The sequence below is a fragment of the Sciurus vulgaris genome, assembly GCF_902686455.1.
Source record: "Sciurus vulgaris genome assembly, chromosome: 9".
NCBI lineage: Eukaryota > Metazoa > Chordata > Mammalia > Rodentia > Sciuridae > Sciurus > Sciurus vulgaris.
In genome coordinates, this window is record NC_136469.1 from 139,552,136 (window position 1) to 139,575,311 (window position 23,176).

Genomic DNA, 23,176 nt, shown 5'->3' on the forward strand with positions numbered 1-23,176 from the left:
AGTTCAAAAAATAAAATAACCAGAAAAAAAGGAAGAGTGAACAATAGCTATCCCAGGGGGTTTGTTGTGATCTTTGCTATTGTTGTTGTTTTTACTTTCATGATAGAGTACTTTGAGAATCATCCTAATTCATTGTGCTTAATTTGAATCATGTCCTCCAAATAATATTGATTTGCAGATGGCCACTTGAGGGCCTGATATGTGTCAGACATTGAATATTTATTGTTTCTCAGCTTTTCAGTAGATGTCCTTATTTTTACTTTATAGAAAAGGATACTGAGGTTCTGAGAGACTCCATACATTGTCCATGTCACACAGTGAATCAGAGATTAAGACAAATGACACCCAAGTCCACCTCAATCCCAAGTCCCTGCCTTTTATATGGTGCTGATGCTCAGCTGGATGTGTCCAGAATCATGGTCAGACCATAATTTTCTCTTTTTAAGTTCTCAATTATTATCTGACAAAATAGTTTTATAGATATGTATATACATAAACACACACTCATGGGGTAAAAAGAAATGTTATGATTTATGAATGCATCCTGAAATAATTAAATCAAGCTAATTAACTTATCTCTTACCTTAAGTAATTTATTTTTGTGGTAAGAACATTTGAAATGAACTCTATTCATAATTTTGAAATATGCAATACATTATTTACTATATTCACTATGCTGCACAATGTGTCTCAAGGAAAAAACCCTTTCATCCTATCTCTTGATGCTTTTTTTGCCATCACATTCTTTCCAACTAACCAACAGCATCTTGGGACTCACAGATGTGCCACAAGGATTAGCAAAATGTGTGGTTTCTGAGAAACGTATTGCTGATGTTATTTAAAACACTGCTTCCTTCACACATAAGCATGAGAAATGAACCTCCACGTTTCAATGGCACTGTGGAAGGACTGTCTCCATGTGAGATAAAATGAGTCACAAGGTCTGGACATGCATGAAAATTCAACACCATCTGTTTGGGTCACAACCTTTGATTGTGGTAGGTTCTCTGTTGAATTTAGTTTGAGGTAAAGTAGAGGAGGCTGGCTGGTAGCCCAGCCCCACCTCTGAGAGGATTAAGTCTTTGTGGCCTCCTTAAGGACCTGCATTGTCATGACCCTTGCAGATTCGTGCATGCAGGACACTCTGAGCTGACAGGGCTCAGGAGTTGCTCCTACCTAGCATTCCGGCCTTTACATACATGTGTTGCTCCTTCATTTAAGCAGTCTGGAGTGGTGAGTTCTGATGATTGGCATGTTTGCTCTCAGGATATTAAATTGCTATTTGGACATACTTGGTAAACAGAGTCACAATTGTCATTGCAAGAGCTGGGTGTTCCCAGTTACTGATGGCCGAAGCCTCGGAAGGCACCCAGGATTGACTATGCACAGACGTTTATAGCCCACAGATGTTTGTAGGACTCCTCACACATGGCAGGGCTGGGGATCTCCTGGTCAGCTCCACCTATCTGGGCATTTCATATAAAACATCTCCACACTGCCCCCACCCATTCCCCTTCGTCTGTTTCCAAGTTCTTTCCACCATGCCACCCATCCAGTCAGAGAAATAGCATGGGTTCGAATTCAGACACTTTCCTCTGAAGAGGAGGAATTCAGGCAAGTCATTTAACATCTCAGAACTTCATTTATTCGCTTTACAATGGAATTTCAGTGCCTATATTTCAGCTCTGTGATTAAAGAGATTTTGCATGAAAAAAATCACGTTGTAGGTGTCTTAAAATTTCTCAGATGACCCTTTGGAAAGTTCAAGATTGCATGGAAAATCATAGAAATTGTTTTAGAATCCTTTCTTTGCCAATTTCAGATCCTCAGCATCTTCATAGAAATCACCCAATAATTACTTATTCAATTATATTTGCATAATGCTTAAAGTTTACAAGGGACTCGAACCTACATGATCTCAAGTGGTCTTCAAAATTCAATTCCCATGAGCAAGGAAAGGCAAGCATTTATATCCCCATTTGTCAGACCTGAAAAACTGAGACTCGAGTTGGACGATTCAGTGTACAATTCAGCACAGCTGGGCTTAAAAACCTGTCTCACATCTCGCTCACTCAGGTGAGTGAGCCTGAGTAGAAGGGACAAGGACACAGTTAATTACACTGAAGCCAGTTCAATTCAGAAGTTAGGTTCTAAGTGTTCTGGAAGTCACAGAGAAAGGGATGATCTCATCGGGATCCATGCTGTGTGTTTTCTTCACTCGACAGATTTGGCTCAGAAGGACTCTCTGAACCAAATGACAGAAGTGCTCAGTATTGAAAAATCTGGGTCATTTGGATTGTTGCCGCATGATGGAATCTAAATTGAACAAAAATGCCTTACCTTGAGTTCTGGTGTGCAGTAAATGGCATTATTATTATTACTGTTATTACTATCATAAATGAGGCTATTCTTGGTCCAGTCTTAATTAGAGCACCTGGACTGTCTTTCTTCCCCTTTGGATTTGAGGTTTTTTACAAACCTCTTCTGGGCTCTTAACATGAAACAGTGATATAGAAAATAACCAGCATACAGCAGGTGCTTAATTAATGGTATTGAAAGAATGCATTGCTGCATTGCCTTTGCCATCAGCTTTGAGCTGTCTGTAGGGCAGGTGGAGCTGACGGGACCCTAGGCCAGTCTGGAAGCTGTGGTGTGTGTCTAGCAACCCCCGAATCTTAGTCGATCTTTTCGTTCCTTTCTTTCCCTACAATTTTAGTAACACCCTGATGCATTAATCACTTTATAGACAGTAAGTCACAGAGAGGATGTTCTGATTGATCAAGGCCTAGCAGTCACACCCCAAACCAGTGGAATTCTGCCATTATTTATGAAAGCTTAATGAAAACAGGGGCGAGGCGGGGGTAAGTCGTAAAGCCAAAGTAGCAGCCTCTTTGTTAAGATCTTGGCGAACTCTAACAAGTACCCCAGGCTATAATCTACTTGGTAAACTACAATTGGACGATAAATAGGTGGATAACAGGTGGTGCACGTATTTGCTACTGCCTCGTTTTCTCAGCACAGTAAAGTAACTTCAGTAATAAAAGCAGAGAGGGAAGGTCAGATGAAAAGAAGAAGAAAGAAATGAGTCTGAGACAAAATAGGTGAATGAGAGAGGAGAGGATAAAAACAGGGTCTCGTTTACTATACCACCAAATAAAAGGGAGAGAAAATCTCCCAGGGAAGAAGGGGAACCCTTTCTGCAGAATCAGGTAGCAAAGGGAAGAAGGAAATGACTTTTGAAAACAAAATGCTCCAAGAGTAATAAGCCCCAAAACTACCAATGGCATCAGTACATTAGGGGTGTTTTCAAAGTCATTTTAGCTAGCAAATGGACAGACCATGCATGTTGTCTTGAGACACTTAGGGAAGTTACTTGTTACCAAGAAGTTGAAAAATCTTTTTTTAAAATACTCCCATACTTGATAACAGAAAAACGGTGAAAGCAGACGTCTCTAGTCCCCTGGGGAAAAAAAAAAAATCTATAATGATAATCCATTTGATTTCAAATGCCTCCACTCATTGGAAATCCAATAAAATTAAATCTTATATTTAATTAAATTTAGCTGATTGCTCTGACCAGGGTTAGAATTAGAAATCTAATCAGCATGTATTTTTTTCCCTAAGTACAAGCATCTCTAAAATGTGACTTTCTAATTTTTTATATAAAACTAGAAGAAAATTACATATCATTTTGAATCGTGGCCAAATTAATAAATATCTGTCTTGCAGAAATTTTAGTTTTAACAAGCTTACTGAAAGCTCCTGCATGTGTGTGCACAAATTCACACGCGCACACACACACTCTCTCAGGCTGCTTCCCCAAATGTACAGATGTTACTCTCTCCCTCAACTCTACCATTTAGGGTATGTAGGGTATGTGTTGAGAGAATCAGATGTGTGTTGGAGGTATTCTACATTGAGTTTTTTCTTGTTTTCCTGTTTTAATGAGAAAAAAGCATCAAGCTTTAATTTAGACCTTATCCTCAGCCTTGACCCAGTTTGGGGTCTGCACTTACCTCTTCCCTTCTTGACTGACGGATGCACACATTTTCTTCAGCACCTTGTAGTTTGCTTTGGGTCATTTTCTCTATCTTTGTCAGGTATTGTTATCATTATAATGATGTTTCTTAAAGTTTCAAATAAGCAGAGGCTAGTATTTTTATAAGCTTTATTTTCCAGGAATAAATGAGAAACGGAGAGGGAAAAAAAAAAAATCCTTACTGTAAAGCATTGTTTTTGCTTCATGAAATATTAATTTTGGGATCAGGTAAAATGCAGCAGAAATATTTATGATAAAATGTTTCTTTGTAAGTGCAGTTTGGTAGCGTTGGTGAATTCCCGGAGGATAACAAGAGTTCTCAGGGATAACAAGACAACGCGATTTGTTGTGTTACACATTTTCAATTGTTTAAACTGCTTATGATACCATAAGGGTATTAATTATTTTCGGATTAAGATCCACACCAAAATCCAATCCATTCATACAACTTGTCTTTGTCTTCTCACACATTCACTAAGGATCCAGGCAGATTTCAAGCTCAAAAGCAGGCACCCTGGATTCAACACTAGATCTAATACATGCTCTTTAGAAATCTTTACCATCCTTCCATATAAATCCTTCTTTCCTCAATTCTAGTGTTCTGCTTAAAAAAAAAAAAATACACTAATGGTTTTTATCCATCAAATCCATTATCTTTACAAAATTTCTTTGACCCACAAACTAAGAACTTAATGAACTAATCAAATATAATCTCTGAGACCATCACCTGCAAAACCAAAATGGTTTCACCAAAATGGATGCTGAAGTTAGGAGGCTGCTCGCAGAACATCCGTCATGCTGTGTGCCTCCTTTGACACGACCCTTCTCCTACCTTGAAGAAGGTTCCCCAGGAGCCCCAGATTAGGGTTCCTGAAGTCCGTGGGAACTCTGCTATTGAGACGAAAGCTTCCATTTCTAATCCAAAATAAATGATGAACATGTTCCGGCTCTTTGGCCTGGGTCAGCAATTTTAGCAGTCAGGATGGCACTGGTAATTACGTTTGCTTTGGCATCTGACACTCAGTGCAGTGACATTCTCCCATATTGGGTAAATACATAAAAAGAGACAGCCCTTCCAAGTGCACTCTCGGAAGACAAGGCCCCTTCCCACCTCCACACTCCACCCAACTCTGTCTCTTCCTGCTCACTTCCTCCCTGACCGTGGGTCCCTGAAGGTGGGGTGTGGTCTGCACTTGAGACCCTAAAAGCTCTTTCCAGCTCCAACATGGCAAAACCAACTCTGACATATCTTTTGTGCCAAGTGCCCTGCTGTGAATCTGGGTTCCACGAGCAGGACTGACAGATGGCTGGCACCTTGGTGTCACCTGTCTTTGACAAGGAAAGCCAGACTCGCATGTTATTACTGTGGCTAACCAGGGAGAGAAAGGGAAGGAAGGCCCTGACCCTATAGAAGGTGAAGGTAGAAAACACCGTGAGACTCTCCACTCTATGGGGGACCCTGCTTCCCGGACGTGAGTCCCGGCAGGAGAATGTACAGCTGTGTTAGCCTGAGCAGATCCTGAGGTCCCTGGAGAAAGACCTGCAGCCTGGGGCCAGGGCTGCTCCTCAGCTGGAAGGCCTGCCTCCTTTATCCCCACTATCACGCCAGACCTGGGGCCAGGGTGAATTCCAGGGGGAACTGGGAAGGAGCTGGCTCCACAGGGACTGAGCGGATCACTCGGGGAACACTTCCTCTGCATTCTAGCAGCTCCTATGGTCCTCTCTTACGTGGCCATTCACAGCACCAAGGAGAGCACAGGCTGTGAGCACAGGGCACTCTCTCCATGGCCTCCAATTCCTAGTATCTGGAATGTGCCCAGCACATAGTAGATCCTCAATAAATAATTGCAGAATGCATGAATAAACTCTACCTTTTAAGTTTCATGAGCCTGACTTCAATTCCTCCTTGCCTACAGATAAGATCTGAGAAATTTCTGCCTAATTAGAAACCTCCCCATCAGAAGAGCCCAAGCGTTCCCACACACAGAAACGATGAGTGGCAGGGGAGCTGTATTAGACACTGATTTGAACACTGCACACCACACACGTGTATCAGGTTATCATAATCTGTCCCATAAAGAGGCACATATATGGTGTCTCCATAAACCAAGAATGAAATCTTTCCCCCTCTCATCCATGTTTATGAATATTGGGATGTGGTGGACTTTTTTTTTTAAATTCAAGGTCAATTCAGAAATAATTCTAAATGGAAAGAGAGTTCTTTATGAGCACTGGCTTTTCCTGAATTTCTGGTTTGCATGGGCTAGAGACATAAAGCAAATGAAAGTGTTGCTGTTTGATATCTCATCTGAAAATAAGAAACATCGGCATGCTCTGCTGTCTTCCTGCGCCCTGCCCGTCTGTACTAGCTGAGGCACTTCATAGTTGAACATGGACTCCTCCCCAGGACACTGAATCAGATCTTCCAGGGAATTCTACAACTGGCACCCATGAATACCCAGTACACACCTGTCATTCCTGAAGACGCAAACCTAGGAGTGGTCTAAGGCATTTAATTACTCTTCCAGTCCCAGTTAATATTAACCCCCATTTCCTCTTGTCTTAGAACACTGTTTTCTCACATGATCCTTACAAGAGCATTTTACAGATAAGCAAACAGGTTCCAAATAAGAAAGCAGTTGTCCCAAAGCATGACTCAAAGGTGGCAGGGCCCCTGGAACTGAAGTGCCAGCTCGTTCCACATGCCATGCAAGCCAGTTACTTCATGTGAATGTCAGATTGGTTTTGAATAAAATAAAGATGATAATGCCAATCTTTAGGGGTTGCAGCAGCGTGCGGGTTGAAGGAGCCCAGCAGCTGACCCATGCTCATCCCTTCTCTTTGAAAAAGCACAGGTCAGGAGGGGGAGGGCCTTAGATTTTCTGTACTTTATCATCTTCATAAAACCTGTGGACACAAAACTCTTTCTGACTAATTCAAATTCTCACCACATCCTTTACAAAGTGATTGAGGTCAGATAAGCGTGTTGTGCTCTTTGGACACGGGGCAGTGCAGAGAGCTCCACTCTGTCTTGGTGACAACCTGTGTGGCTGACAGACTCTGGCATAGGTCTCTAACACCCAAATTTTGCTTTTTACAATGCCAGTAACGTTTGGGTTCTCTTCAAAATATTTAAGACTCTTCTTATACTCTAGGTTTCTCAAACCTCTCGAAAGCCCCAAATAGAAGGTCTCCTTTAATTTTTTTTAAATATAGGTGTCACAAATCAAATTGCAAAGGCTTACACGTAAGCAAAATGTAAGGATTCCCCACAGCTGCTCTCCACTGTCCCATGTGGTAGCAATTTGGCAGAGACCTCTGCAGTTTTGCTTTGCTAGGAGTTGTACTGGAGAAGACAAGAAAATGTAGGAAACATAATGATGTATTTTTAACTTTTAAAACCAGTTTGTGTTGCTATCAGATGTGGCTAGATTGTAGTTTTTTAAGGGAACTATTTTGTGGAAGCTTTGAGCTGGAAGAGTTTCGTTGGTCCAATCTACTCAAGTCAGATGACGAAACCAAGGCCCAGAGAGGGCCAGTAATTTGTTCAAAGCTGCACAGTGGATGGCAGGGTCAGAGATGGCCACCTTCCTGCCTTACTGATCTGAGGCAGGAAGTTATGGAAAGAACCATCCTGCATCTCCTGGTTCCCTTGCTCTGCACATGCAGCTGGCCAAGAGCTAGAAGCACAAGACAAGGGGATGTGCTATGGGGTAATGCACGGGGTGTCAGAGGACCTGGAGGTCAGTCCAGCTCTTCAGTAACTTTGCTACAGTTACTGGCCCAAGATCACAGAGTGCCAGCCAAATCCCATCCCTCAACACGCGTGATCCCTGGCAATCATAATGCACGGGCCCTCTTCATTCCACGTGCCTCCAACATCCAACAAGCTGGCTTCTGTGGTCCCACCAAACTCTGCAGAGCTCTTGTGGCACACAAAACATTCTAGCACAGCCCTGCACGTGGTTCTCCGCCAGCCTGGAACACCTTCCTTACCTCTGAGCCTGGAAGACCAGATTTATTCAGTGAGACCCAAAGTACTGTCTCCTCCATGAAGAGTCTCCTGCCTTTAAAGGCAGAATCAGGACCTGTTGTGCTTTGTTTGGGATGCATCAAGTTTGCAAAGCACTTTGATCCCAGAAGGATGCAGAAACTATACTCTCCTTAGTTTTAGGAGGACTTGAGGGCAGGACGAGGTCTCATTAGGCACAATATTTGTACGAAGTCTGTTTTCAGTAAGTGGGGGTTGATGATGGTGGGTATGCTGACGGGTGAGGAAATAGAGTCTTAGGACCTGGGCTCTGATTGCAGATGGCTGATATTGGGCCCATAATTTAACCTCCCTAGGTCTCATTCTCTGTGAAATTCACTCGCTTCCTCATCTGGGCATCCCAGGATGCTCCATAGTTCCATATCCTTGGCTTCCTGTCGAGTTTGGCCAAGGGGAGGCAGCAGTAGGAGATCCAGGGCAGGCGGAAGTGAGATGGGGATTTTCCTTCCACCCACTGAAGCTCCCTCCCTGTGCTGGCTCAGCTGAGAGCCAAGCTCCTCTCCACCCAGCCCTGCCTCCGACTCCAGTGACGACTCATGTCACTCCCTGCCCCCTCCAGGCCCAGCCCCCGTAACAGCACTTTCCTATCACCTCCAGGTATCCCCTGTCCCCCGTGGATTCCCTCTGCCCTGCCCACACCTTTTAAAGGATCTTTTTATTCAACGGTTCTGAAATTAACCTCTTCCAGGGTGCCATCTGTTTCTTGCTGGACCCCCACCTGACGCGGAGGGAAATACCCCTTATACCTACCAGGGACTTGGAGTGGATTAAAAGACGTAAGCCCTTAGTGAATGTTCCCAAGTTCTCTGCTGCTAATTTACAAAGGGGCTAATAATGTCTCCTTTGTGGGTGAATTCAGGACTCAAATTAAATGCTGTTGCCTATGTTACATAAAGGTAACTTCCAGTAAATATTTCACAGAGAAGTCACACTTGGAAATGAACAGCATCCCTTCTCCCGCGTGCCTTGGTAAGCCCGTGGAGTCTGGGCCAACATGCTGAGGTGCCCAGGGGAGCACACCAGAGCACCCCAGGGGAGCGCAGGTTGGGTGGATGTTTGCTCAGCTCCCCAGGGCAGATGGGATGGACGCTGACAGAAGGAGGCCAGCTCAGCAGTGGTGAAAAGCCCTCCTCCACCCTGTTCCAGAAATAAACCCTTCGTTGACCTGGGCTGATTCTCCTTCCATCAGATCCTCTAAGCCAACACCTGCATCCAGCTTTAACAAGAAGCGACAGTAGCATGTTCAACAGAATTCAAACGCGATGTGTCAGGTAAAGAGTTTGCTTTTGTTTCCACAGGCTGAGCTGAAGAGCCCTCTTCTTTGCCGTGAGCTGAGAACCATGAGCAGTCAGTAAGTACGGCTCCTGTCTTCTAGTGGGGCAGGAGCCACAGCCTGGGTGGTGTGCTAAGGACCGGTGCCACCGTGTCCCCAGGGGAAGGGCACGTCCTGCGGCTGGGACTGCAGATGTGCGCTTGGCGCTCGAACAAGTCCTTTTCCAGTCATGGTGGTTTATTTGGAGAGGTCACTTTTTCTGACCCAGGATGGGTGTGTGGCTGGAGCAGGGATGAGGGGCTCAGCACTGGGATGCTGGAAGGGCACCCAGAAATACCACAGGTCATTCCACGCCCAGCTGTGTGACCGTATAAGAAAACCCTAGGAGCTCAGACCCTCGTTTCCATGGGAGGAATCCTGGGGTCCAGCTTTCTCCCGCGGACACTCAGAACATGTGATGCGACTGGTTTGGATAACTAAACACACACCTGATTCAGGAAAAATGCCATCCATACTTGATGTTTATGAATTTAGTCAGAAGAGCAGCTCTCCAAGGTTTAAGGAGCATTTATAATGAAAAAAAAAAAAAAAAAAAAAAAAAAAAAACCACGAAACTTTAAATTGATTGAGAAAATTTGGCGTACTAACTCTAAAACTAGCCTACTTACCTATTCATTTGCTTTGTTTATTGGCCACTGGGTTAGGCAGCACTGTTGTTCCCCTCTGGTGTGAGACAGAAGCAAAGTGTCTGCACCAGACAGAATGTGGGTGCCAGAGACAAGCACCCTGTTTCCATCACTGGCCTGTCACTTCCCAGCCGCGCGACATTGGGCTAGTCAGAAAGGCACTTAGCCCTTTGGAAAGTGGGATCCGGCCTGGTGGAGGAAGAACACCTGGTTTCTAATTGACCCCAGGTCCTAGAGAGAGCTTGGGGGGCAGCACAGGGTGAGAGGGCCAGGGTCCTGAGCGACACAGAGGGAACAGCGGGTACCACGGCAGCCCCAGCATCATGACTGTCCACAGCTGCCCGCAGTGTGAAGGTGACCCACGGTCAGGCCCACAGGATGGGGAAGCTGGAGCTTGAGTCCCTCCTGTCGCCTGAAGAACAGAGGGAGCTCACTGGTGCGCAGGCCACAGGAGCTCACTGAGCGTGGCCTCTGGCCCGGGCGCAGCGACCCTTCCCTCTTTGGTCCTTAGGCAGGGTTGGATGGGGAGGGCAGGCACCCCTGGCTCCCCGGGGCATCAGCTTCCTGGTCCCGGTGACTCGGCTGGGATGGCACAGAATTCAGGGACGGACGCGAGTGCAGCTCCAAACGCAGCGCTGCTTCCACGATCCCACCGTGGCGGGAACTGGCAAAGGCGCGAGGAGGGAGGCAAGGCTGGGTCAGCTGAGAGGGCTGGTCCATCGTGGCAACTCAGCGCAGGGGCTGCCCCACAGGTAGTTGGGGCTGAGCGTGGCGAGCAGCAGCTGCATTGTCCGCGATTGCGGTCGGCAGCCATGTGGAGAGGTCGCAAGGCAGGCGCACCAGAGTCCTGGAGCTCCCACCATCTGTGTGGCATAAAGGGACAGAAATTGATCCTCCCACTGTTCTGGAAGCTCCAGGTCAACACCAAGATCAAGCAGGGCCTGCTGGCTCTGAAGGCTTTCAGGGAGTCCCGGCCGCCTCCTCCAGCTCCTGGGCTTAAGGCAGGTACACATGAGCTTCTCCTCTCTGGATTTGTCATCTTCTTTCCTGTCTTAAACCCACCTCTGCCTGTCTCTTATGAAGATACTTGCTATTTAAAATTCACCTGGATTCTCCTGGATAATCCAGAATGATTTCATATCAAAATCCTTAATTACGTCTGCAAAGACCCTTTCTCCAGATAAGATCATATTCACAAGTACCAGGAACTCAAATGAGCTTGTTTAGAGCCACATGCAACACACTACAGTGGGCTTTATTCTCAGCCCCGGAGCCCTCTTTGAAGGCAGTGTGTGGTGCCCGACAATCCTGCCATGCTTGCTGTGAGCTTCCACCTGGCTTCGCACTTGAGACTCCCTGCCCTTCGGTCTTGTCTTGTATGTCTTTTGTTGAGGTCACTCTGAGGCAGTGATCTTCTCGTAGAGCGAAGAGGTCCCCCTCATGTCTATGACAGACACTTGTCCTCTTGGCCATGGCTGCTTCTCAAGCTTTCTGAAGGGTAGCATCATGGTGTCAACTTTAGATAACTCCAATCCATAGACTAGAGGGCCAGCCGAACCATCATGACGTACTTCAGTTTTCTCCTCTTGGGATGAGCCAACACAGAGCCCACATATCTCCCCATCTCAGTGTACCTCCACGTTAGAAGCTGCCTCGGAGAATAACACTTATTCTTCCCAAAGCTCAGAGCATCCCTTGCCCCCACCCCATCAAACCCAAACGCATCTTCACTTTCTTCTTAATGCACCCTCAGGTCACCAAGCCATGTGGAATAGCTTGCTAACTGTTTTCGTCAACATTTTTGCTTCTGTGTCAAAAAGGACCTGACCAGAACAATCGTGGAAGAAGAAAAGTTTATTTGAGGACTCACAGTTTCAGAGGCCTTCGTCCCTAGAAGGCCGGCTCCATTCCTTGGGTCTGGAGGTGAGACTGAATTCACAGCGGGAAAAAGTGGCCGAGGGAAGCAGTGGGGCAGCAGCTCACATGGTGATCAGGAAGCAGAGCGAGACTCCACTCTCTAGATGCAAAATATATAACCCAAAGCCAGGCCCCTAATGCCCCCTCCCCTCCAGCCGCACCCCACCTGCTTTCAGGTACCATCAGAGATCAATCCACTGATTAGGTTAAGGCTAGAATCAAATCATTTCTCCTCTAAACCTTCTTGCATTGTCTCACATGTGAGTTTTAGGGGACACTATATCTAAACCATAACATAACCCATCCCTAAATGAAACAGAAACATTAAAATGAAAAAGCTCCCCAACATACACACACACTAAAGAGAAAGACACACCAGCACCATATAAATGAAAAGTAAGTTGTTATCCTCAACCGCCACGATCTCCTGCCCAGCACATTTAACGATGTGGAATTTTGTCAAAGCAGCAGCACCCAGAGGGCTTCTTAGAAATGCAGAGTCCACAATCTAGGTATTGTGAATTGAGCTGCTTTAAACATTGATGTGGCTGCGTTACTGTATATGCTAATTTTAAGTCCTTTGGGTATAGGCCGAGGAGTGGGATAACTGGGTCAAATGGTGGGTCCATTCCAAGTTTTCTGAGGAATCTCCACACTGCTTTCCAGAGTAACTGTGCCAATTTGCAACTCCACCAGCAATGTAAAAGTGTGCCATTTCCCCCACATCCACTCCAACATCTATTATTGTTTGTGTTCTTGATAATAGCCATTCTAATTGGACGAAATAAGATGAAATTTTAGAGTTGTTTTAATTTGCATTTCTCTGATTACTAGAGATGTTGAACACTTTTCCATTTCTTTATTAGTCACCTGTATATCTTCTTCTGTAAATTGTCTGTCCAGTTCCTTGGCCCATTTGTTGATTGGGTTCTTTGTATTTTAACTTTGGATTATGTAGAGGGAAATGAGAGGGAGGAGGGGGCAGGGGCATGCAAGATGGTGGACTGAGACAGACATCATCACCCTATGCACATGAATGATTGCACGAATGGTGTGAACCTACATCATGCACAACCATAGAAACGAAAAGTCGTACCCCATTTGTGTACAATGAATCAAAATGCAGCCTGTAAAAATTTTAAAAAGAAATGCAGAGTCCAGCCCAGATGCTGAATCAGATTCTGTGTTTTCATCAGTCCCCCACTGAATCCGAGACGCAACAAAACCTGAGCAGTGCTGGACTAGAGCAGAGGAGCCTCGAAGTATTTCCCTCCCCGTGCGCTGGACGAGCATCTGCAGCAGTGGCCAGGGTGTGACTCAGGGGAGGCGCCACACGTCAGGCATGGTGTGAGTGCTGTTTGGAAATGCGTGCTCCCTACCTCACAGGCAGGAGATGTGCCTTTGGGCAGCACCTCCTTCCTCAGTGACAATCATCACTATTGATACAAAGCTGAAGATTCTAAGTCCAGCAGAACATTAGCGTCACTAGGGAACCTCTGGACAGAGAACCATCTCAGTGTCCTTTCCTGGGCCAAAGAAGTCAGAACCCCTGTACGTCATCTTCTTATTTTCTTAATGCTCAACTGGGTCTGTGGCAGCCAGGGTTGAGGAATGATGTCCTACAATTCTGTGCCTGGAATTTCCTACAATTCTATCACTGGAATCCTGAAGGTCTTTTGTGACCATGACTAATTCCTTGTTATCTGTCTTAGTCTGCCTGGGTTGCTGTAGCAAAATACCTTAGACCAGGTAACTCATAAACAACAGAAATGTATTTTCTGTAGTTCTGGAACCTTGGAAATTCCAAGAAGAAGGTCTGGTGAGGGTCTACTCCCTGGCTCACAGATGGCACCTTCTGTGTCCTTATGTGGGAGGAAGCATGACTCGGAGAGCTCCTAGGACACAAGAGCTCTTGTTGAGGGCTCCACCCCTCATTACCTGCCCAAGACCCCAACCTCAACACCATCACCCTGGTGACAAGTGTTGAGCCACACTTAAACCATCTCAATATCTCCAGTTAGGCTCTTTATTAGTGAATTAATGAATACAAATGCATGAAACAGAAATAGATCCTATATACAATCTACACTAGCAAGTGCATATCTGTAAGCATACCTATTTATTTACACAGGCAAATATACTCACACACTTTACATACATAGGTATATATACATACAATGAGAAGAATCTGCACACATTCTTGTGTATAATTGCATCAGCTCTGTCCACAGCATTTATTATAACATATACATCAAGTCAGGCACTGAGCAAGGTGCCGCACTTAAAATGATGAAGATCTAGACTCTGCCCTCAGACAGTGCGAGCCGTATGTTTAACAAATCATTTTGTTATTATGTAGAAAATGATGGGGAAACTCCACAAGAATTAAGAAGGGGCCTGGATGTCATTATTCTAAATTGCTTCTTAAATTAGCAGACTATTTTGCATTGACTTTCTGGGCAACAAAATGCACAGCTTCCCTAATCATCCGTTGAATGCATAAAGCCTTGTTCCTTGGAATAGCTCAGGGCTGTAAGAGATGAGGAGACTGACCTGTGTGTGCCCTGCTCCACACTGGGGTTTGGTTTCCAGTGTGTCTTCTTTAGTATGGACAGAACCCATAAGACCCTAGAGGCAGAGGTTTAGACACAAGGTCACTAAACCTTGTTTCCAGGTCCTTTCCACTAAACCACACTCTAAGCCTGGCCAGAACCCTCTGGAGAGTAGACACTTCTCTACATCCCAGACAAGTGCCCCCAAAGTGCCCACTTTTAAATAAGCTGAGAAGGTATAGAAGTAAATTAGCTTCGTTTGTTGTTAAATTTATTTCTAATCCTGGTGGAAATTTTAGAAAACTTTCAAAAGCACAAAGAAGAAAATGTAAATCATCAATTATCCTAAAACTCAGAAACAACCACGACTTGGCTTCAGATACATCATTTTTCTATCTCAACATGAAAGGTTTTAAAAGTTTAGAAACTTTAAAACTCCATATTGTTTTCAGTCATTCACTTAATAATACTGTCTTATTTTATGAGCCATTGCCCTGCATTATTAAATTTTCTTCAGAATTGCAGTGTTGTAAAGTTACTACTAAAATAAGGCTGTCCATTCCTCTGTCATTATGTCAAAGGCAAAAAGCTTTGAAATGTCAGAAGACCTTGGTAACTAACGTGGGAGCAAAGTCTGAACTGTGTGAGGTGGCTTTGTATATTCTTCCTTCATCCCTTGGAGTAAGGCTCTCCACATGATTACTGCAAAAATAGTGCGTTTGATGATCAGGGTGACTCTGGACCTAGCTGGGGACATTTCAGAGTATATAGAATGTGTGCCTTATTATTTCACCCACAGTAATCTGAATTCCGGGTCCTAAGGAACTTGGATGAAGGAAGTGAACCTGTGTTTTATTTGGTGGTATGTTTTATCTTGCCATTGGTGTTGGATGCTTAAGTTGAGTCCCATGAAGCAGTTTTCTCTCCAAGCATCGGCTCAACTCTAGGAAAACGACTGGAGGTGGTGTGGTGTCCCTAGCAGCAGAGCTGTGTGTGCTGCCATTTGCAGCTCGATCCTGCTTCAAGGATCCACTGTTAAAATAGTGCTTTTTGTCTGCATTAGGGAACATAGCTTTTGTTTTTACTTATTTGGAAAGAGTTTTGATGGCTAACAACAACAATAAAAAAACAGTAACACAGAGATTTTGGAGAGACATGGAATATGAGCGTCCACACACTATAACCCCCTTAGCGACGGTTCTGTGAGACGGAACTGAGACTTCTGAAATACTCAGGATAAAGAGACTGCTGGCTTCTAAGGCGGCAAGCTAGCAAACAGCCAGTGAGCCCTCTCTGTCGGCATGGCCAAAGGCAGCTTGGAGTTAATCAGCCCTCGCTGACCTCATTCATTTCACTGAGCACGGCGACGATTCTTTCCTGACATATTTTCCTCACTTGCATATTCAGCGTCCAGTCATGGAGACAAAAGGGCAAGGGCCACCTCCTACCAGCCAGTCACTTGCTAGCTATCTCGCATGAGGCTCTGGGTCAGGTTTTCGGGCTGCTCAACCTCAAACGCACTTCCCAGGTTGCTGCAGAAACCCCGCCTTGGGATCACAAAATTCCCAAATTCAGAGCCAGGAGTTAGAGCCACACCCCGACTCCAAAGTCCGTGCTTTTATGCCACATCGAGCTGCTCAGCAACCATCAACAACAGGGCCCTGTGTATTTCTCATCAGGGACCCATCACCAAACCGAACAACGGCTTATTAGAGGCCTATTTTCCTTCAAAACCTTGCAGGGTAAAATGCACGCAGTCCCCAGACGGGGCGTCTATGAGCTGCTCTCCAAAGGCCTCGGCCAGTGTCCAGCACGCAGGAAAGTCCAGGGGGTGGCTCTTCCTCCTCTTGTAGGAATGATAAAATCAAACTCCGTGTCAACTCCAGGTCATTATTTTCCTTCATGATGTGTGAACAACCCCTGCTTTGGACCTCGGGGAGGGACTTCATTTTGATTTGCAGGAATTAATAAGTGTAAATCCCACTGAATCTGGGGAAAATGGGAAGCAATGATTCCGGCGCCCTGAGATCAGAGCCCTACACCTAGCAGAGTGTCAGTACAGCTGCCCTCCTGGTCACCCAGAAGTAATTATGACCAACCCTCGGCCAGCCGGGCCTGTCCTCTGATGCCATCGAAGTTGCACTGCTAGGACTCAGCTTTGTGGTTGGCTGGTAATTAAAAAACTGCAAGCTGTGCGAGAACACAGCGAGATCCAGGGAGAGGGCTTGCCAGAGGCTGCAGACATGGCCCGTGATGCCCTGCAGGGGCTGCAGGTGTCTCAGGCCCCGAGACAGTGAAGATGGTCCATGGTGGGAACTAGAGAGGTTTAAGGTGAACTTCCTCATTCTTAATGACAAAATTGCCAGCTGGTGATGGAACTAGCTGCTTTGACTAGCTTACCACCACTTGGGAAACTTCTAGTAGAACAAACTTGGTCTCCTATTGACTGTCCAGAAGGCTGCACTTTCATGGTTATTGCCTTTAAAAAAAATCACAAAGAAGGTTGTGATTTCTTTTAATATTTGGATTTGTTGTGTTCATACAAGTCATTCATTTCATGGTGGATATTTTAAAACACAAAAACATATACATAAAGAAAAACTACCACTAATAAACCATCAGAAAATGTTCAGCATTATGGGTAGTTCCTTTTAAGTTTCCTTACACAACTATGTATTCTATTTTGTTTTTAATTTAATGTATCATAAGTTTTTTCCAATGTTACTAAAGTCATTTTTACAGCTACACAATTTTCCATTATTTAGACATCCCACATTTTATATTCTTTCACTGCTTAAAAAACAACACAACTCATGAACTAATTTGACAATCTCTATTAATATAGCCATGCTCAATATTAAGAAGCTGTGTTTTACTATCTGACAATTAAAAAAAAAAATCCACCTCTGGGAATCTTATGAGCTAGGTCAGTGTTTGGAGAACCTAATTACAGTGACAATTTATAATGAATCCATAGTATTTGATTATGTAAATGTGTCACCAAGTATTGGAAATAAGGTCCAGCATTTATAATTGGATTATCCATGAAGACCAAGCTGATAGTCACTTGCATCTCTACACTTTTCTATACCCAGTATTCCCCTGCACAGATGTGGAAAACTGGATTCATAAAAACCTTTGGTCATGTCCAAGTGATACAAATATGGTGAAATGATTTCCAAAAATTTGGGATGGATAAGATTTGGGACCACTGTCCACGAGGAAGTCCTGGAAAAAGGATGAATTGGAAAGAAGAAAGAGGATTTCCAGGAGACCAGGCTGCCTAGATGTCCAAGGCCAACAGAAACCAGGTCACGGAGAAGCGTGACTGAGCACCTCCTGCTTCAGAATTCAATCTTGCCTTGCATTCTGCTCTATTAGTTTTATTTCAAAAATTATTAGAAGTAATTTTTTGGAGATTTAAGTGCTTAGAAAGAATTCTGCTGAGTTTAATCCATGAAAGCAGACATTAAAGTCAAACATTTACTTAGTTCTCATGGTAGTGACACCAAGTACTTCTGTGATTAAGAGTTCAGACTCCAGCAAAACCTGATGGAATATCAGCTCTGCCACTCACCGACTGTGACACAATAGACACCTATTAGGCTCTTCAGGCCTCATTTTCTTTGTTAAATAAAAATGGTAATAATAACTTTGTTAAAGGATTGTGGTGAATGCAAAGTGACTTAATGCGCACACTGTATTCAGCACCGTAGTGTCACATAGCAGGCATTCCACAGGTGGAGCCAATAGTGTGCCCCCAAGATGGCGACAGCTAGGTTTCCCACCCCACATGGTGTTCTGCCATGTGACCTGGACATCCCCCATTTACAGGAATCTACTTCTCTGCCTCTTCTAATTTACATGAACCTGCAACAGTTGTGACCAACAGAGAAGAGACCCAGTGCCAGATCTGAGACTGTCCTTCAACTGTCCAGGTAGCTCTGCTTCCTGTCTGGAAGTCAGCCTCCACCCAGGTCTTGTGCTGTGACCACCATGCTATGAGAAGGCCAAATCATGCAGAGAGACCCTGGGGAATTGCCCCTGGAGAGACAGAGAGGTGAGGGCACCAAGCACTGCATGTGAGAGTCAAGAAGCCATCTTCAGTGCCCCTGAGAGTAAGCCTCTGGATGGAAGAGCACCCAAGAACAGGAGGTGTCCTCACAGCTTAGGACCAGAAGAGATAAGGAGATCCTTGTTTCAAGCCTCTTGGAGTGCTGTGTAGACAGCAACGGGTGCCTGGAACAGAGGATGTCTACTATGTCCAACATCATCACAATTATCTTTTCCTGAAAGACCCTTCACTGTTAGATATTCAGGAAACAATTTAGAGACTCACATGACTTGAACCTTGCTGTGAAGTACATGTAGACAGAATGAGAGTAACAGTAAATAAACAGCTAATAGTGGGCAAGCAGGATGCTCTGAAGCCTTCCCGTCCCACATGTGTGCCAAGGGCTAAGGGCACAGGAGTGGAGGGCTGTTCTGTTGGGGAGCAAGACTTGGGGAATGGTGTGTGGCATTGGAAGGGACATCCTGGCAATGAGGAGGGGGAATGATGGGATCGTACAAAGCAGCAAACGCAGAAGACAGTGGAGATGGATTTTCTTAGAGCAGCTGGAGAGTTCTATCAGAAATGAATGTGGAAATAAATATTAAATTGACTGATAATTTGACTTTTGTGCTGAAAAACTGATTCTAAGTAATTGGAAAGATAATTTCTTGACTACCTGGGATGGGTGGTGGAATTTAATTCTCATCTCTTTCTATTAGTGGGGAAAAGAAGGAGTTAGGGTGCGAAATCAGGAGGATAAAGGCCCGAGTCTGGGTGGCAATTTGAGCGCCTGTGTTGGGAGGGGTTCTGGGGGCTGCGGGGCTTGCTCTGAGGCTGCCGTCAGAGGCATCGGTGCCACAGTGTTGGCATTATCGTTTGTTTGAACAGAAGTTCTTCAAATAATGAAAATTCTACATCCAGGTCAGTGTCTGTGGCCCCTGCGAAGAGTCTTGCCCACAACCGTGCAAGTGTATGAAGTGTATGAAAAAGAAACATGAAGTGTCCCTCTGACCCTCAGCCAGGCTTCATTCTCTTCCTTTAACTTTCCCGATTGCTTTGAATATTGATTAGATATAAATGAATAGTTATTAAAATGCATAAGATATCAAGAACAATAGAACAGTTCAGATCAGCATAACCATTCTGTTTTAAAATCATCTCTCATATAATCCTATTATGTGATACTTCCCTGACCAGAGCTCCTCAAGTCCCAGAAAACAGTATCCTGAATTTTGTGTTAATCATTCACTAACTTTATTTAAATAACTCTGTATTCAAAGGTTAGTTACTACATATATTTGAATCATCAAAAGCCTTTAGTTTGCTTGCTTTTTAATTTCACCCAAAACACTCATACTACAGGATACATTCTGTCCCCAGATGGCCACGTCTGACAACTGGTTCTGTAGTTGTGGATGTAGGATCTCAAGCAAGATGGCCAACCCCCTGTGCTTCTCTCCTCAACTGCACAATGGGAATAATAATATATGTGTTTCATAGCGCTCTTGTGAAGACTGAATGAGCTAATTCATACAACACATTTAAAATACTCCCTGTAAAATATTCCCTGGAACAGAGCATGAGCTATCTCTCCATGAGCTACCGTTGTTTGACAATCTGTGTTCTACCTGATTCACATTTCACGATAATCCATGCAAATTTGGAGATCCACACTTCCTTCAATTTCATGGGCATTCAATATTTCCTTACGTATCGACCCCTCTTCTGCCCAGTCAACGAGACATTTGAGTTGACTTCTGAATCTTACACCAGAAATTCTAAGAACAATCTAGTTTGTGTGTCCTGGTGCCTGTATGGTAGGTAGGATAGGTTCCTAGAATGGAGATTTCTGGAGTCCAGGGTAAGCATACCTTCAACTCGGTCAGGCAGTGGCATGGTCTTCAAGTCACCAGGCCACTGTACACTCCTTCTCGTCATTGTGAGTGACACCTCGCTGCAGAACCTCACCACCCGACTGTACTGGGCAGTTTTAATCTTTACCAAACTGACTGGTGACTTTACATCTTGTGCACTCTGGATGTGGCTCAGCATCTTTTGAGATGTTTATTTGACACTGTTTTTCTCTTCTACACACAGTGCATTTCAAGTATTTTTCCCACTTTTCTGTCAGGTCTTTTGACTTTTTACATTGACTTGTACAAGTTACTTACTCTGTACACTTTTCCCAGTTTGTGACTTAAATTTTCATTATCTTTTAATTTCTTGGTGACTACAACTTCAAGGCAGTGGAACATATCAAACTCATTGATTCTTTCATTTTATTCATTGTTTAAGGAATCTTTTCTTAACCTGATATCACTAAGATCACCTATCTTATTCAATTCCAAACATCATAAAATGTACCCTTTTTGAGGTCTTTAAGCAGACTGGAGTTGATTGATTTGTTTGGTATAAAGCAGAAGGGTCATCACTTTTGTTCATATGGATAGGAAACATTTCTCAGCATCACATTTTAAAAATTCTCTCCTTTCCCCACTGATCTGCAATGCCAGCTCTGCATAAGCCAAGTTCTCTCACACAGGTGGGTCTTCCTCCGGGCCTGCTCTTCCATGCCACCATAATTAGGATATCTACCCCATGTCAGTTCCTTGAGTCCTAATTAGTATAACGATATAATAATTCATGATGTCTAGAAATTTACATGCCCCAGCTCGTACATCAATTAATTTGCTTGTGAAACTTTGTTCTTTCATGTGAACGTTGAATCATCTTATCAATACAGACTCTCTCTCTCTTTCTCTGTGTGTGTGTGGTGTGTGTGTGTGTGTGTGTGTGTGTGTCCCTCTCTCTGTCTTGATCTCTTTCTCTCTCTCAGATTTTGATAGAAATTACTTTAAATCTATGGATAAACTTAAAGAGAAATGACTTCTTTTTGATATTAAGTCTTCCAGTTCACGAACATGTTATATAACTCCAGAGAAAAAGAATTTATTCAACATAATTCAATAAGATTTTATAATTTCCTTCCCAAGGAATTAGACTTAGGGATCTTGTAAGAGATTAATTTCCAGGCACTTTATATACTTTACTAATATCTTGAAAGCTAAGATGCCAAAATCTTTTTCTTCATGTTTTTGTTGGGGTATATATACATATATGTGTATATATATATTCATAAATTTTGTTGGTATATATATATATATATATATATGGTATATACATATATATATATATATATATATATAAATTAACATGTCCAGCAAGCCCCCTAAATGTTGCTTCGTCAAGCCTACTGACCTGTGTGTTCACTGTTGTTATATTAGGTAGATAATATTGTCATCTGTAAGTAACTTAATTTGATTCCTTCCTCTCCATTTCTTGTCCACTTCTCCTTGCCTGACTTCTTTGGAGAGGATCTCCAGAATGATGCTAAATTAAAGTGATAAAAGCAGGCATCCTGGTTCTTAGTCTGGAAAGGAAACTCAGGGCTTCTCCACAAAGCCCTGGTTTGTTTCAGATGTAGTTAAGCTTTGAATGTCAATTCAGTGATTGGTTATCACCAGTCTTTAATTTTTTTTTCACTTTAAAAATTGAGTAAAATTTTAATTTACTTAATATTTTTCTGCATTTGTGGAAATGAGTGTGTATTTTCCCTTTCCTTTCTGTTAATGTAAGCATTTATATTAATGAATTTTCTAATGTTAAGCAAAAGTTGAATTTGTGAGATAAGTTGAATTTGGTCATCATACATATTTTTAAAATATATTGAGGCAATGGATTATTAGTGAGTATTAGAGAGAATGGCCTGTGATATTCTTTTCTCCTCCTCTACCTGCTGGTCATGGCAGACGTCTGTGCTAGCTTCAGCAATAGCTGCAGCAATTTCCTACTCAGGACAAGAGATTGTATGACAAGGAATGATCTATTTCTAAATCAATGAAACCATCTTGGACTTTCTTGGGGGAAGAGTTTTAGTTATTGATGAAATATCATTGTTGTTTAAAGAAAAATAATGTTTTACTATTTCTTCATGAGTAATTTTTGTTTTATTTTTTTCTAAATTTTTTTTTATTCACTAATAGTCTCCCATCTTTTTAACCCATGTGCCCATAGTTAGCTCCTCTTCTACAAGTCTGATTTATTCTGTTGGTGTCTTCCCTTTTATTTCTGATCAAGTTTGCAAGAGGCTCATAATTCCATGAGCCTTTGGTATTATAATTTTATCTCCACATTCCCACTTCTGCTCTTATCTTTACTAGTTCATTTTCTGTGTGTTCTTGGCATTTTGCTTTGTTATTTTAGAGATCTATCAAGTCAGCTACATTTGCAATTAAATTTCAGCTGTTTTTCTTTTCTAAAATAAATATTTCAGTTCTTCATTTTAGATTACTCTTCTATTTTAAATATTTTTATTCCTGTTTACCATTTATTCTTTACTCATGACTTAAAGATTTACAAAAATTACTTCAGACTTTTTCATTACCTTATTATAACTTACCACTAGCCTAACCATATAGTGGTGAGTCCCCATGATGCTAATCTGTGAGTTTTTTTAGAACATGATTTATGTGCAAACATGGGCTGCCTTTTCCAACGTTTCCCATGTACCTTTACCACCACAGCTGAATGCAATGTTGTTTAAA

At 43.3% G+C, this 23,176-nt stretch overlaps 1 protein-coding gene across 1 annotated transcript in view; it reads left to right on the forward strand.

Annotated features, from left to right (window-relative positions):
• CLNK (cytokine dependent hematopoietic cell linker) overlaps positions 1–23,176 on the forward strand; it is a 158,471-nt gene that overhangs the window by 2,560 nt on the left and 132,735 nt on the right. Inside the window, exon 2 of the mRNA XM_079153986.1 lies at positions 9,389–9,441. Within this exon, the coding sequence (XP_079010112.1) occupies positions 9,389–9,441 (53 nt within the window). The remainder of the gene's footprint in view (positions 1–9,388; positions 9,442–23,176) is intronic.